We start from the raw sequence: 15514 nt of genomic DNA, 5'->3' as shown, positions 1-15514 counted from the left end.
CTACAATTTCATAACCACCTCTACAACCCTTTAGATCACATAACATCAACAGATACAAAGAAAGTAAATTGGAAAAAGAAAACACTACATGGCAAGCACCCGTATCATCTAACACAGCCACACATCGATCAAGACGCATCCAACACATGGCTAAAAAGAGGCAATATATACAGTGAGACAGAAGGATTCATGATTGCAATACAGGATCAAACAATAAACACCAGATATTACAGCAAGCATATTATTAAAGATCCCAATACCACAACAGATAAATGCAGACTTTGCAAACAACAAATAGAAACAGTAGATCACATCACAAGCGGATGTACAATACTAGCAAATACAGAATACCCCAGAAGACATGACAACGTCGCAAAAATAATACATCAACAGCTTGCCTTACAACATAAACTTTTAAAACAACACGTTCCTACATACAAGTATACACCACAAAATGTACTGGAGAATGATGAATACAAATTATACTGGAACAGAACCATTATAACAGATAAAACAACGCCACATAACAAACCTGACATCATACTCACCAATAAAAAGAAGAAATTAACACAACTAATTGAAATATCCATACCCAATACAGCAAATATACAGAAGAAAACAGGAGAAAAAATTGAAAAATACATCCAACTGGCTGAGGAAGTCAAGGACATGTGGCATCAGGATAAAGTTGACATTATACCAATTATACTTTCAACTACAGGAGTCATACCACGCAATATCCACCAGTACATCAATGCAATACAGCTACATCCAAACTTATATATACAACTTCAGAAATCCGTAATTATTGATACATGTTCAATTACCCGAAAGTTCTTAAACGCAATGTAACATATACCGTACAGTTAAAAGGAACTGACGCTTGATCAAGGTCCGCGTCACTTTCATTCCGAACCAGACCTAAGGTCTGAGAAAGGAAAGATAATAATAATAATAATAATAATAATAATAATAATAATAGTAGTAGTAGTAGTAGTAGTAGTAGTAGTAGTAGCAGCAGCAGCAACACGTGGAGATACAGCATGTGCTTATCAGACTCTATGTTTAAAGTCGTAATTAGTGGTTCCAAGGTGATAATACATACAAACAATAATATAGTTTGGAAATTATTTGCTATACACCTCGCTAGCCCTAATGGGATGTAAGGTCCTAACGAAATGTAATGGACCTGAACTTGGCAAGAATAATAGTTGGCACTAATCGATGGGACTATTGAGGGAGGGTACACAGAAACAAATTTTGAATCTATTACATGGAGTGGTGCTCATTAGTGACAGTGGGGTAGCAAGGTTTGGTGCCACATCAGTGGTACCCATATTGTAGGTCCCTATTTTTATCAGGGAACGTTAACAGGACAGTGATATGCATCATTTCTGCAAGACACTCTACCCCTTCTCATAGACTGGATTGGAAACACATCACTGTGGTTCCAGAGTGCACCACACACTACTTACTTGTTTCCAGGAAAGGTATGCATGCAATGTTTCCAAATAGGTGGTTAGTACGGGGAGGTCCCACGAGTTGTCCAGCCCAATCCCCCGACATGATACCATCAGACTTCTTTCTTGGGAGTGCAGTGAAAGAGTGTGTGTACCATGAACCACCAACAACACCAAGGACAAGCAACAACATATTACTGCTGCGGCAATATCTGTGGAAACACTACTATGTGTGCAACACAGTAATGTACTTATGGAAATGGTGGGCACTTTGAACATCTGTGGCGGTGACATAGGTTAATCAGATGTGACGTTACTGGTTATTTGTGAGTGCATTTTCCATGCAGGATGTCTTGCACAAACTCAAGTTTCTGTGGGCTATAGTCCACTAGTAATTGTGTTTAGCACACTAGAACCACGTTTTATCACTAAATTGTATCTCTAGTTTTCGTCTCTGTACAAGAAACATTACCTGTGCCATTTAAGAAACCTAACTGTGTTGAAAGTGGTATTCACTGACCTTTATAGATTATGCAATCTTGTCCATTGTGTGAGCTGCTAAACAGAGGTGCATCCCTGGTCAACTGCATTCTTTCACATGTTGTTTCATTTCAGAAATACACGAGGTGGTGGTGGTGGTGAAAGCAGAGCTCACCATCTGCAGCATCGTCGACAGGACTGACTGCGGACCTTTGGTACAGAGCCGAGTGGAGGGTCTGAATCAGAGGCTGAGACGGTTCTGCGACCGTGTGGGCTGCAGATTCCTCGACTTGCGCCATAGGGTGGTGGGGTTTCGGGTTCCGCTGGATAGGTCAGGAGTCCACTACACGCAACAAGCGGCTACACGGGTAGCAGGGGTTGTGTGGCGTGGGCTGGGCGGTTTTTTAGGTTAGATGGCCTTGGGCAAGTACAGAAAGGGCAACAGCCTCAACGGGTGCGGGGCAAAGTCAGGACATGCGGAGACCAAGCAGCAATCGGTATTGTAATTGTCAACTGTTGAAGCTGCGTTGGTAAAGTACCGGAACTTCAAGTGCTGATAGAAAGCACCGAAGCTGAAATCGTTATAGGCACAGAAAGCTGGCTTAAGCCAGAGATAAATTCTGCCGAAATTTTTACAAAGGTACAGACGGTGTTTAGAAAGGATAGATTGCATGCAACCGGTGGTGGAGTGTTCGTCGCTGTTAGTAGTAGTTTATCCTGTAGTGAAGTAGAAGTGGATAGTTCCTGTGAATTATTATGGGTGGAGGTTACACTAAACAACCGAACGAGGTTAATAATTGGCTCCTTTTACCAACCTCCCGACTCAGCAGCATTAGTGGCAGAACAACTGAGAGAAAATTTGGAATACATTTCACATAAATTTTCTCAGCATGTTATAGTCGTAGGTGGAGATTTCAATTTACCAGATATAGACTGGGACACTCAGATGTTTAGGACGGGTGGTAGGGACAGAACATCGAGTGACATTATACCGAGTGCACTATCCGAAAATTACCTCGAGCAATTAAACAGAGAACCGACTCGTGGAGATAACATCTTGGACCTACTGATAACAAACAGACCCGAACTTTTCGACTCTGTATGTACAGAACAGGGAATCAGTGATCATAAGGCCGTTGCAGCATCCCTGAATATAGATGTTAATAGGAATATAAAAAAAGGGAGGATGGTTTATCTGTTTAGCAAGAGTAATAGAAGGCAGATTTCAGACTACCTAACAGATCAAAACGAAAATTTCTGTTCCGACACTGACAATGTTGAGTGTTTATGGAAAAAGTTCAAGGCAATCGTAAAATGCGTTTTAGACAGGTACGTGCCGAGTAAAACTGTGAGGGACGGGAAAAACCCACCGTGGTACAACAACAAAGTTAGGAAACTACTGCGAAAGCAAAGAGAGCTCCACTCCAAGTTTAAACGCAGCCAAAACCTCTCAGACAAACAGAAGCTAAACGATGTCAAAGTTAGCGTAAGGAGGGCTATGCGTGAAGCGTTCATTGAATTCGAAAGTAAAATTCTATGTACCGACTTGACAGAAAATCCTAGGAAGTTCTGGTCTTACGTTAAACCAGTAAGTGGCTCGAAACAGCATATCCAGACACTACGGGATGATGATGGCATTGAAACAGAGGATGACACGCATAAAGCTGAAATACTAAACACCTTTTTCCAAAGCTGTTTCACAGAGGAAGACCGCACTGCAGTTCCTTCTCTAAATCCTCGCACAAACATAAAAATGGCTGACATCGAAATAAGTGTCCAAGGAATAGAAAAGCAACTGGAATCACTCAATAGAGGGAAGTCCACTGGACCTGACGGGATACCAATTCGATTCTACACAGAGTACGCGAAAGAACTTGCCCCCCTTCTAACAGCCGTGTACCGCAAGTCTCTAGAGGAATGGAGGGTTCCAAATGATTGGAAAAGAGCACAGATAGTCCCAGTCTTCAAGAAGGGTCGTCGAGCAGATGCGCAAAACTATAGACGTATATCTCTTACGTCGATCTCTTGTAGAATTTTAGAACACGTTTTTTGCTCGCGTATCATGTCATTTCTGGAAACCCAGAATCTACTATGTAGGAATCAACATGGATTCCGGAAACAGCGATCGTGTGAGACCCAACTCGCCTTATTTGTTCATGAGACCCAGAAAATATTAGATACAGGCTCCCAGGTAGATGCTATTTTTCTTGACTTCCGGAAGGCGTTCGATACAGTTCCGCACTGTCGCCTGATAAAGTAAGAGCCTATGGAATATCAGACCAGCTGTGTGGCTGGATTGAAGAGTTTTTAGCAAACAGAACACAGCATGTTGTTATCAATGGAGAGACGTCTACAGACGTTAAAGTAACCTCTGGCGTGCCACAGGGGAGTGTTATGGGACCATTGCTTTTCACAATATATATAAATGACTTAGTAGATAGTGTCGGAAGTTCCATGCGGCTTTTCGCGGATGATGCTGTAGTATACAGAGAAGTTGCAGCATTAGAAAATTGTAGCGAAATGCGGGAAGATCTGCAGCGGATAGGCACTTGGTGCAGGGAGTGGCAACTGACCCTTAACATAGACAAATGTAATGTATTGCGAATACATAGAAAGAAGGATCCTTTATTGTACGATTATATGATAGCGGAACAAACACTGGTAGCAGTTACGTCTGTAAAATATCTGGGAGTATGCGTGTGGAACGATTTGAAGTGGAATGATCATATAAAATTAATTGTTGGTAAGGCGGGTACCAGGTTGAGATTCATTGGGAGAGTGCTTAGAAAATGTAGTCCATCAACAAAGGAGGTGGCTTACAAAACACTCGTTCGACCTATACTTGAGTATTGCTCATCAGTGTGGGATCCGTACCAGGTCGGGTTGACGGAGGAGATAGAGAAGATCCAAAGAAGAGCAGCGCGTTTCGTCACCGGGTTATTTGGTAACCGTGATAGCGTTACGGAGATGTTTAATAAACTCAAGTGGCAGACTCTGCAAGAGAGGCGCTCTGCATCGCGGTGTAGCTTGCTCGCCAGGTTTCGAGAGGGTGCGTTTCTGGATGAGGTATCGAATATATTGCTTCCCCCTACTTATACCTCCTGAGGAGATCACGAATGTAAAATTAGAGAGATTAGAGCGCGCACGGAGGCTTTCAGACAGTCGTTCTTCCCGCGAACCATACGCGACTGGAACAGGAAAGGGAGGTAATGACAGTGGCACATAAAGTGCCCTCCGCCACACACCGTTGGGTGGCTTGCGGAGTATCGATGTAGATGTAGATGTAAGTGTTTCAGCAGGTATTTACAATTTAGTTTTTGCATTGTGTAGCTGGAGGCAGCCCGAACACATAGGGCTCATCACATCTTTCATGCGACCCCAGTGTCAATGGAAAGCTTCAGTTTAAAACAAAATTATGTTTAAAGCAGAATTTAATGTCTACATTCAACACAGCAGTCCCGGATTAGTGCGATATTTGTCTTATTGATATATATATAACAGGGACAAAAATCCAAGAATAACCAGCAGTGACAGCACATGCCTGGCCTGCACTGACTGCTACTGCCCAGCATCTAGGGCTATCGAGTTGCTGTTTGATTGCTGTATACTCTTAATGTTGTAGTGTTGTTATTAATACATACTGATAAAATTAATATTGCGGTAGACTAATCTGGGACCATTTTAATAAATGGGCTCATAATATTCTACTTTTAAAATTGTTTTGTTTGTAATGGGAAACAAACCAATGCTTTCTGTCAACACCGAGCGTTGCATGAAAGACGTGATGAGCACTATTTTTTTGGGCTGAATCCATGTACACTATGCAAAAATGAAATCTCAAGTATCTACTGAAACATCACAGAAAATACGTCTGATGACTATATATTATCTCAGCCTTCTATTCAACAAATGCACCCCGTAAAAAACACACACACACACACACACACACACACACACACACACACACACACACACACACACACACACACACAGAGAGAGAGAGAGAGAGAGAGAGAGAGAGAGAGAGAGAGAATGAAGGTAAAGAATGGCTTCTGAAGAACAAATGGAGAGAATTAAAAGGCCCTCAAAACATCCAAGAAAAGACTACATCTGACCAAAGGGTGTAAACAGACCCCTCTCACTTCCAAGGCACAGAATAAGAGAACAGTAGAAGAGCCTTTACTCCCAGCTACCAGGATAACTAATCCCAGAGAAAGCTAAGGTAGGAAACAGGGAAACAAAGCTATACAGGTAGAACCGCTGTGTCTGCTTTTGGGTGGCAGTAATCAAACAAGAATATCCTCTTGTTAACATCACCTCAAAGCCGGAAGATACTTCAAAAGGCTCTCTCAGAAACAACTGGAGAAGAGACAAGTAAGGGCCTCAAATTCAGGATGGTTTATTTGGAGAAAGGTCCTCTAATCTTTGTATGTGAGAGGATACAAACAGTAGACTGGTTGAAGGAAACCATACCCAAAATACCTCTGTGGGAGGAGGTGAAGAGGCTCATCAAGACAGCACAGGAGCTCTTCAAGAATGCTAAAATATCAATCTAACTACTTAAGGATGTTCCTCCAGACTGTCTAAGAAAGTGTAGGTGCAGAACCAGAAAGTTTCAACAGATAACTAGAGGATAATTTACCAGAAAGTTGGTGAGAAATCTCTGAAGGAAACGCAAGAGCAGGACCTAAAATTATACTTAGAGTTCTCACAGGGTACTATTAGCAGGGTTAAGAATACCACGAGCAACAGCTCTGGGAAGCGGGCGACAAAGTATTGCAGATAAACCTGCAACTCAGTATTGCAGCCTTGAGTTGCCTCCTGGAAAGACAGGAGGTGGATATGGTCCATGTCTAGGAAACCTGTTTATATAAAGGGAATGTATCAGGCCTTGGAGGAACTGGAGATTAACTGATTTATGCTAGAAATCTAAAAAGCACACAGTACATGCATTTATGCTAAAAACGGAATTTCATTCATGCCAATGGTGAACTTACGTTCCACAGACTTAGTGACCATCAAGATAAAAAGTGAGAGCAAAAAAGAATTTGTATTGGCCTCACCTTACCTTTCTTACAAGGACAGTGCGCTTCCTTCCCAGAAATTGAAGAGTGGTATACAGTTGCTTGCAGCTGAATAAAAAACTGCTGGATGGCTATGATGACAATGCCCACAACCTGGTGGGGGGAAGCAACGACACCAACAGCAGAGGTGAGCAACCACTTGAATACATACTGGAGAACAATTTAGAGATGCTGAATATTGGTAAGAAACCCACCTTCAGGAGCAGAAAAACAAAAGAAGTAACTCACATAACTTTAGGGTCCATCTTAACGGGTAATCAAGTCAAACAACGGTGAGTTGCGATGGAGCCATGCTTATCTGATGATGTGTGTTTAAGTTCGGACTTGAAATGGGTGTTAAATACGTCATTGATTATACAAATAACAGGAAAACAGACGTACTCATATATAGGGTGTATACATGGACAAGGAAAAAAAAAAAATCCCGGATTTTTCCTGGATATCCTATTTAACAAATATACTTTTCCTGGGCGAAAACACACTTTTTCCGTGCCAAGTGACAGTAGGTTTTCTGTAGAGTAGATTTTTCCTTTGCAACTGTAAAATTTATCTCTCCTTTGAATGGTTAACGTTTTATACACTGGCGTAGAACTTCCCAGGGTGGAAGTTTTGGAAAGACTTTTGATAGAAAAAAAAAAGGAGAGAAGTTTTTGGAAAGACCTTTGATGTGCAGCAACATATACACTGCATATTTTCGTATTATGAAAGTATGAATTTGAATTGCACCAAACACAGCACATTAGTTTTCTGGAATGTTGAAATAGAGATTGCGATGTCCTTTTGTAAACCAGTCATATCCCATGCCACGTGATCTCGCCAGCCGATGATGGCAAATATTCAGAGCATAGGACACGTGTTATAGTCAGCCAATAGCAAGATCACTGTTACGTAGTGCGAACACACAAAGAGAAAAAGTTAATGGTTTACATTAATATACACAATATTGCTACAAGAAAATCTAAGCTTTCACATATAATATTGGTCTCTAACATTAATAAGTTACAAGAGAAGCTAAGCTTTCACAAATAATATTGATCTATTTTGCATGTGTTATACCCCCTTTAAGATACATCACACAAATGTGCCAGTAAATTTAAAATAATAACATAAATGTCTGGCCTTCTAGGCTCAAAATTCTTGCAAGTGGCTGGTCCTCAAAGTGTTCAGTTTTAAACACTCTGTGATTCAAGAAATTCATCCAACTTTCTCACACGTAACATAATTCATCTTGGGTAAAAAGCAATTTACTTTGGAAGTAACGCTTTTCCAATCACCATTCACAATACTATCCTGAGACTTAGAAATAGATTCGATTGAGCAGTTGCCAGAAAGCGCCAGAAAACAGGCATTATTGCGTGTGCGCAGCTGCAGTGGTGTAGGATGCCCGCTTGTTCGAAATGTATAAAGCACTAAGAGAGCTTACATTACGCCGTACAAGGAACAGGGCATCAGAGGATATTCTGAAACCATCGGGATTTCGTAAACCACCCTATAATGCATAATTAGACTTTAAGTGCACATAGGTTTTTTCCAGATTCACAATGAAGTAGGTCCCATCTAATATTAAGCTTTTCAGTGTGGTTTGTGGGATGCAAATTTTCTTGGAGTACCAGTATTGTACTACCTCATATTTGGTTCTTTATTAAGGCATAATGCCATACATGGCAGAAGATGAAAACATGCACTTGAAATTCAGCAGACGTTGCCAATACTGTGGAACGAAACACTTCGTTTCAAATAATTTGATTGCCCCAGCGGAAAGGTTAATAAAGCCAAATTTCTTTAGGAGAATGAGAAAAATAACTTCATTGTTCTGCAAGGCGATTAATACTTGACTGCTAATAATTTGGAAATAAAATAAAATCAGAAAACTGAAACTAATAATATTTTTGGCCTCCATAACTATGTGAATGTATTATAATTCACTTGATAGGTGCCGGCCGCAGAAATCCATTTTGTTCTCATTTGACGTGGGAGCTGTAAACGACGAGGAAACAGCGAAATCACTTAACGCAAACAGGGGTCAGGTGGAGACTAACCCAATCCCCACTACAACTCAGAGAACTCTGCACATGCGCAAATCTGACACCTAGGGCGTGTGAGAAAAAATTTTCTCATTAGCATCTGGCTGCTTGCTGCTTACTCCCGATATAACTTAACAGCCACACTTCAAGTAGCGGGAAGCGGGAGAAGGCACTGCTCATATGCGAGCCAACTGCGCATGCGCATGAGCCTGCTGGCAACTGGTCAAATAGAACCTAATGTAAAGAGTTGTGACATCACGGTCATAGAAAACAGTTTATCGTTACGAAGCATTACAAAGTCTTTGCCCTAAGGTCTTTGACATATTTTTGCGGCTTGCAGACGCTTGTGTGTGCACGGCATTTTGTTGTTGTAAATGGCGCATTTCCTTTGCCACTGAAGTTTTTATTTTTTTTTCTCTTTAGTTTATATTTTATTTCTGCAGTATCATTCTCCAGTAGCAGGATACAGTAGCATTCTTTGCTAGAGAATCAATTCTTACCAGTCAAAATTACGAAAATTTAACTGAAAGCTAAAACAATGAAATATTCCTGGAATTCTGAAAAATTTCCAGGTTTTTTCCCAGTTTGCCCCCGGGTGAAAAAATTTCCGAGTTTTTCCCGGTTGTCCCGGTTCGTATACACCCTGATATAGGAAAGACCTAAACTCATGCTAACCTGGAGTTATCAATAGTAAATCCAGTAGATTTAAAGGAAACGGCAGATGAAGTGATGGTTGTCATCTTGGGCTTGCACTTAGGAAAACTGTGCAATTACCAAGAAGTGCACAAACAGGAATGCACCTTGATGGAACAATAATTTGAATTGCCAAGGAAGCAGGTAAGAATTCTGTTCAACTTTGCAAGAAGGAAAGGACAATGGGTAAAATATCAGGAAGCCCATGCCAAATATATACAAGCACAGCATATGAGACACTGAACGTGCTCTTCAAGACTCACTTCCCTCAATGCACTATTGCGGGTAATACAGACCAAGATTGTTGCAGTGATGTACTGGTTTACAAATAACCAACGAGAGAACTGTGAACCTGCCACAGAATGTTTTGACTTCAAGAAAATCCAGTCAGTGGTGGGAATGTTTCAAATCACAAGATCCAGATGGAATTCTGCCAGCCCTACCTTAACAAGCAGTACAGAGATCAATCATACTCCTAAGCTGAATGTTTAGAGACAGGCTAGCAGCAGGAGTCATACCTAATGCTTGGAGGATGTTGAAGTTTGTTTTCAATCTGAAGGCATGGAGAACTGACTAAAGAGATATTCACTATCACATTGGGAACAGAGGATACTCTGCTTAGGCATTATAAGGTGTGTAGCACCTACATTCATTCAGACAGCTGAACAGCTCTAAAATCTATCAGCCTCTGAATGAGATCAAAGATCATTGCAGAATGCCATGAAACTCTCTTGAGGCTAAGGGAAAGCAACAGAGTAGACATGCCGTGGGACCCTGACCACTCAGAAATAAGTGGTAATGAAGAAGCTGATAGGCTGACCAGGGCAGAGCAAATGACTTCATTTGTTGTACTGGCACCTGTCTCAACCAACATTAAGGTAACGGTAAAATCTAAACTATGAAGCTGGATTATGAGGCAGCACAAAGAATGTTGGACTAAAATCCAAAGACAATGATGCCAAAACCATGTTTTAAGAGAAGCTCAGCAATCCTGGGCTTGAACAGGAGGCAGATTAAACTCTTAGTAAGACCGATAACTGCCCTTGGAAACTTCAGGTAACGACTGTGCATGATGGGTAGAGAGAAAGAAACCCCCAAATGCAAACTATGTGGTAGGGTGGATGAAACTGCACTACATTCAATTTTCCAATGCAAAGCACTAGATACCAAAAGGCACAAAATATTTGGGTTGTTAAGTCCTAAAGAGATTGTGTCTAACAAAGACCTAGCAAAAGGTCTTCTACTATTACTCAAGGGTACTAGCCGCCTTTGCTAGAATGGATAAGCAAGATATCAGTTTCTTTGTGGGAAATGGGGGCAAAGCCAAGTGTTTTTTGTCTCCCTGATTAAATCAAATAAATTAATTTATGCCAATTAAAGTTTCTGATACCTCTACCTAGCTGTCAACCATGGTTTCACATAGCAGTAGTGTCACCAACATATTTATCAAATGGTTATGCTTAACAGAATTCACTATGCTATTTACATCTTCTGTGTACGCACAGTACAATGAAATGATTGTGCATGATTCTACAGCCTTGTATCTGTCCTCTAGCCATTCATACTTAACCTGTTTGCACTTTGTTACCCTAATTTTTTTAGGCAATATTATGAAAAGGATAGACTGCTTCTCAATATATAGCAGAAATGTTGAGTCGCAGACAGGCACAACAAAAAGACTACTAAACACACAAGCTTTTGCCCCCCCTCCCCTTCTCACACTCACTCACTCACTCACTCACAAACTGCTGTCTCTGCCTGCCTGGGCTAGACTCATTTTTTAGACATTTGTATTCCCTTTTGTCTACTTTATTGAAGCATTTTTGTATTTCTGCTTCCATTAAATTCAATTCTCCTGCTTTATCCAAGGACTTCCTCTGCTGCCTATATTCAGTTTTTTGATAATTTTATGTTTGTAATTTAGGACCAAAACTATGGTGGTAGGCATTTTGCCCACTGTCCTATTGTGAGCTTTTAGGGATTGGCACAGTTCCCTTGGTGATGCTTAACATCCATAGAAGCTGGCTCCCTGTACACAGGATTTGACAATCTGGCAATTTCTGGTCATTCTGCCAGTGTACTGATGCACATCCAGTCACTATAAATGAAGCAATGTTTTCCAACTTCACAGATGACAACAGTAGCAATCTCATGACAAATAAAAACTGGTTGTTGTAACAGTTTTAATACTACTGGTACAGCATACTAACACAATATGACAGGCACATACAGAGGTGGTAAGACATATTTCTATGATTACAGTAAAGCAATTAAGTCAGTGCTAAGTATGCTTCCCACAATCCACAAAAAGAAATACCAAAAAATTGATAAGTATCTTCCTACATCTCAAAGAAAAATTACTTTGGTGGCAAGCATACTTCCAACTGGCCTCAAATGAAAGTTGTTTGTTGGTATGTATACTTCCCATGGCCCCTGAAAGGTGGGAAAAAATATTTCATGGTAATTAAAAGCTATATTTTGCGACAAACTACAGCTGGTGCTGCAAACTGCCACTAAATGCCAAGACCATATAATATGGTACAACATATGTCTAAGCATATAGTAAAGAAATATAACTGGTGATACTAGGCAACTTCCCCCTTCATTCCTTTTCCATAGTCCATGTTCTACTATTTTTTCCTTATCTCCCTTTTCCTACTACCTATTTTAGGGCCTCAATTAAAAACTTCCATTTCCCTAAACTGTCAGAATAATTTCTTTCATTTCATCATAAATTGTTTAATCTCTATCATTTAGGCATATAAACTTAACCAAATAAGGTGGGTGATGGCTCTGTGTCAACCTTGACTACGATGTGTTCACTGTGTTGCCCATAGTAGCTTACCCACATTCCAATTTTTCTTGTTTGTTTATTATTACTGGTACTCCTGCATTACCCTCATTTAATTTTATGTTTTAAACTCCATACTCACCTGACCTGTAATCCTGTTCCTCCTGCATTTCACTGTTTACCACTAAATCTATCTTCAACCTGTGTGTTTCCCTTTCTAATTTCTAACCTACCTACACTATTATGGCATCTATTGTTCTATGCTACTATCTGTAGAACATCAGTCTTGTTTTTCCTGATGACAACATCCTCCTGAGCAGCCCCTTCCCAGAGATCCAAATGGACAACTATTTTACCTCTGTAATATTTTACCCAAGAGGATGCCACCATCATTAAGCCATACAGTCCAGCAGCATGCCCTCAGGAAAAATATGGTAGTAGTTTCCCTTTCCTTTAGCTGTTCACAACACCAACATACGAAGGTCATGTTGGCTGTGAGTTACAAAACTAGATCAACCAACCATCCAGGCTGTTGCCATGGTAATGACTGAAAATAATGTCATCCCTCTTCAGAAACCGCTGGTTTTCTAGCCTCTCCACAGATACACCTCCATTACTGTTGGAACCTATGGTATGGCTACCTGTAGCATTGAGGCATGCAAGCTACCCCAACTCTGCATGGTCCATGGTTCATGGAGGGTATCTATAGTTAATAAGAATATATTTTATTTGCTGAATATTTTTGTCTCTCCTTGGTCTAAGTGAGGAATACTCCTGCATAATATTTCAGGCAATAATTCTACTTCTGCATTTCTCAATGTAGTCCTGAAAAATCAAATGTTGCATTGCATTTGCACCATTGCTGTACAAAAGTGCCGACTCTAGCTGTGGTTTTCCACTAAATGTAAACAGATAACTAGTAGAACTCAAAGAACTATTTATTTACTGTACCTCTGTTGACAGCCTCTTTGCACAGAGCCACTATCAATGGTGAGTGAGATGATATTTTCTCTGCTAACTTAATGGCTTCAGGTAGCAACTGATCAGTAGGAAACACTTTGCTGACCAACCCTAAAAGAGAAAGGTTTTGAAAGTCATTCATTTGTGAACCAAACATAGAACTCTGTTAGACTGAATGACATCGTGAAGAATTCAGTCACTGGCAGTCCATAATCAAATGTTAAGTGTCGCATCAATTGGTCATGAGTTAGCACTACAAGATAAGCAGCTGCCATTTCATATGGCCATGTTGCAACCACAATCAAGTCCAATCTGAAAGCAGGGTCATCAACGAAGTAAAACATTAGAAACTAAAAGCACTTTTATTACGGGTATCAACATACAGCCAGAACAGAACTTCCTCATGGTTAGAGTGTGCTGCTATTTACACAAACACTAAATACTCAAGAATATGGAGGGGAAAAAAAACATCAATAAACTTCTAGAAAGGGCAAATGTCTGCTGGTCATTTGATCTGAACTGGCAACCTGCAGCACAGCAGCCAGTGATGCTAACCACTACTCCACCTTGCATACAGCACATCTCTTGGCAATATAACTGAGGAAGTAGTAGTTCTTTCAAGACAGAGATATGTAAGCATAATTAAAAAGTGTAATGACAGTTTATTGTTAATACAGTGTACAGATTTAGTGTCTAATAACAGTTGCAATTTTGCTGATTTACACAGTCACCCTCGAGTGATTCTTATTTTTGATCATTTATAACCTACAGACAGTTAAACAATAAAAATATTAAGAATATTCTTCTGCAATATGGCATAGTTTGCCTTCACTAAACAATATTTCATGCTCCAGCCTATAAATATTCACAGTGGTCATGTTTCGAATTTGAACAGTTCAGCCACACATGGAGCATACTCTCCTCCTGCATGTCAATACTAGACAACACACACTAGTGCTGCGACATCTGCAACAATCTGACGCCTGTGGTTCACTGTCATCGATCAGCCTCCATACAATCACAACTTGGTCACATCTGCTTTTTCCAATACTTTCAAGCGCCTCACCTTGATACTGATGAAGCGGTGCAAGCAGAGGTGAAGTTTTGGCTGCATCAACGAAGTCAAACATTCTACAGTGTCAGTATCTCTCATTGGGAGACATGTTTTTGTTAACAGGTAACTATCATGAGAAATAAATATGTAGACATGAAGAATAAAAGTGTAGAAAGTTAATAACATTTGTTTTATGTAAAAAGGTTTACGAGGTTTAACATAAATTTAGAGGCATTACTTTTCAGCACACACTCAAATATCCAAACTGGTGGAGTTTGAGCATGGGGTTAGATGGGCATGTACAGGTCACATTTTTACATTTTTCTTGTATATCCCAAGAACTGTAGCTTCTAGAAAAAAAGTTTCTCAGTAAAAAAAGTTAACATTATAATTCCTACAAAAAAGGTTCTATTCATTTTTTCTCAAAGACTAATTGTTTCCACATAAAAAGAGTTGGAAAAGCCACATGTAATTAAAAATAGCATTCTAATGATATAAAATTAACATTTATTGTTAAATGTAGTTTGTTAATAGCAAATGTTAAAAGTGTGTACCACATCTAAGAGCAATCAAACCATATTAAGAAATAAATTGTGTTCTTGGGATATAAAAGGGTGGAAAGGTGAGATTGCAGGTTATAAGATTGAGCGAAGATAGGCTGCTGGCTAGTGGTCATGCAGTTTCTCCTCCATAAGCCTGCAAAACAAAGAGCGACCAGGCCATTCCGCATTCTCTCTACACGACTATGCCACCGAAAGCAACTACTGGGTGTTTCATGAAGTTATACAACCCTTCTGTAGCTTGCCTTGTGAATCATTCTACACTGTGTTAATGCACTGCACATCTGCAGACTGCATCACCAGTTATACATAAGGTGAGCTGCATAAGGGACAGTTTAATGTTGTGAAACATCCTGTAGTTGCTTTTTGTGTTGTAGTACAGTGGAGAGAATGGGAAATCACCTGCTT

The 15514-nt window shown here is 40.2% G+C and overlaps 1 protein-coding gene across 2 annotated transcripts in view; it reads right to left on the bottom strand.

Annotated features, from left to right (window-relative positions):
- LOC126457813 (probable enoyl-CoA hydratase, mitochondrial) overlaps positions 1 to 15514 on the bottom strand; it is a 50988-nt gene that overhangs the window by 14340 nt on the left and 21134 nt on the right. For both annotated transcript variants that reach the window (XM_050094431.1, XM_050094430.1), the window contains exon 5: positions 13484 to 13603. In XM_050094431.1, the coding sequence (XP_049950388.1) occupies positions 13484 to 13603 (120 nt within the window). The remainder of the gene's footprint in view (positions 1 to 13483; positions 13604 to 15514) is intronic.

This window comes from Schistocerca serialis, chromosome 2 (assembly GCF_023864345.2).
Source record: "Schistocerca serialis cubense isolate TAMUIC-IGC-003099 chromosome 2, iqSchSeri2.2, whole genome shotgun sequence".
NCBI lineage: Eukaryota > Metazoa > Arthropoda > Insecta > Orthoptera > Acrididae > Schistocerca > Schistocerca serialis.
The sequence above is the reverse complement of the archived record's forward strand: the minus strand, read 5'-3'. Positions and strand labels throughout refer to the sequence as shown.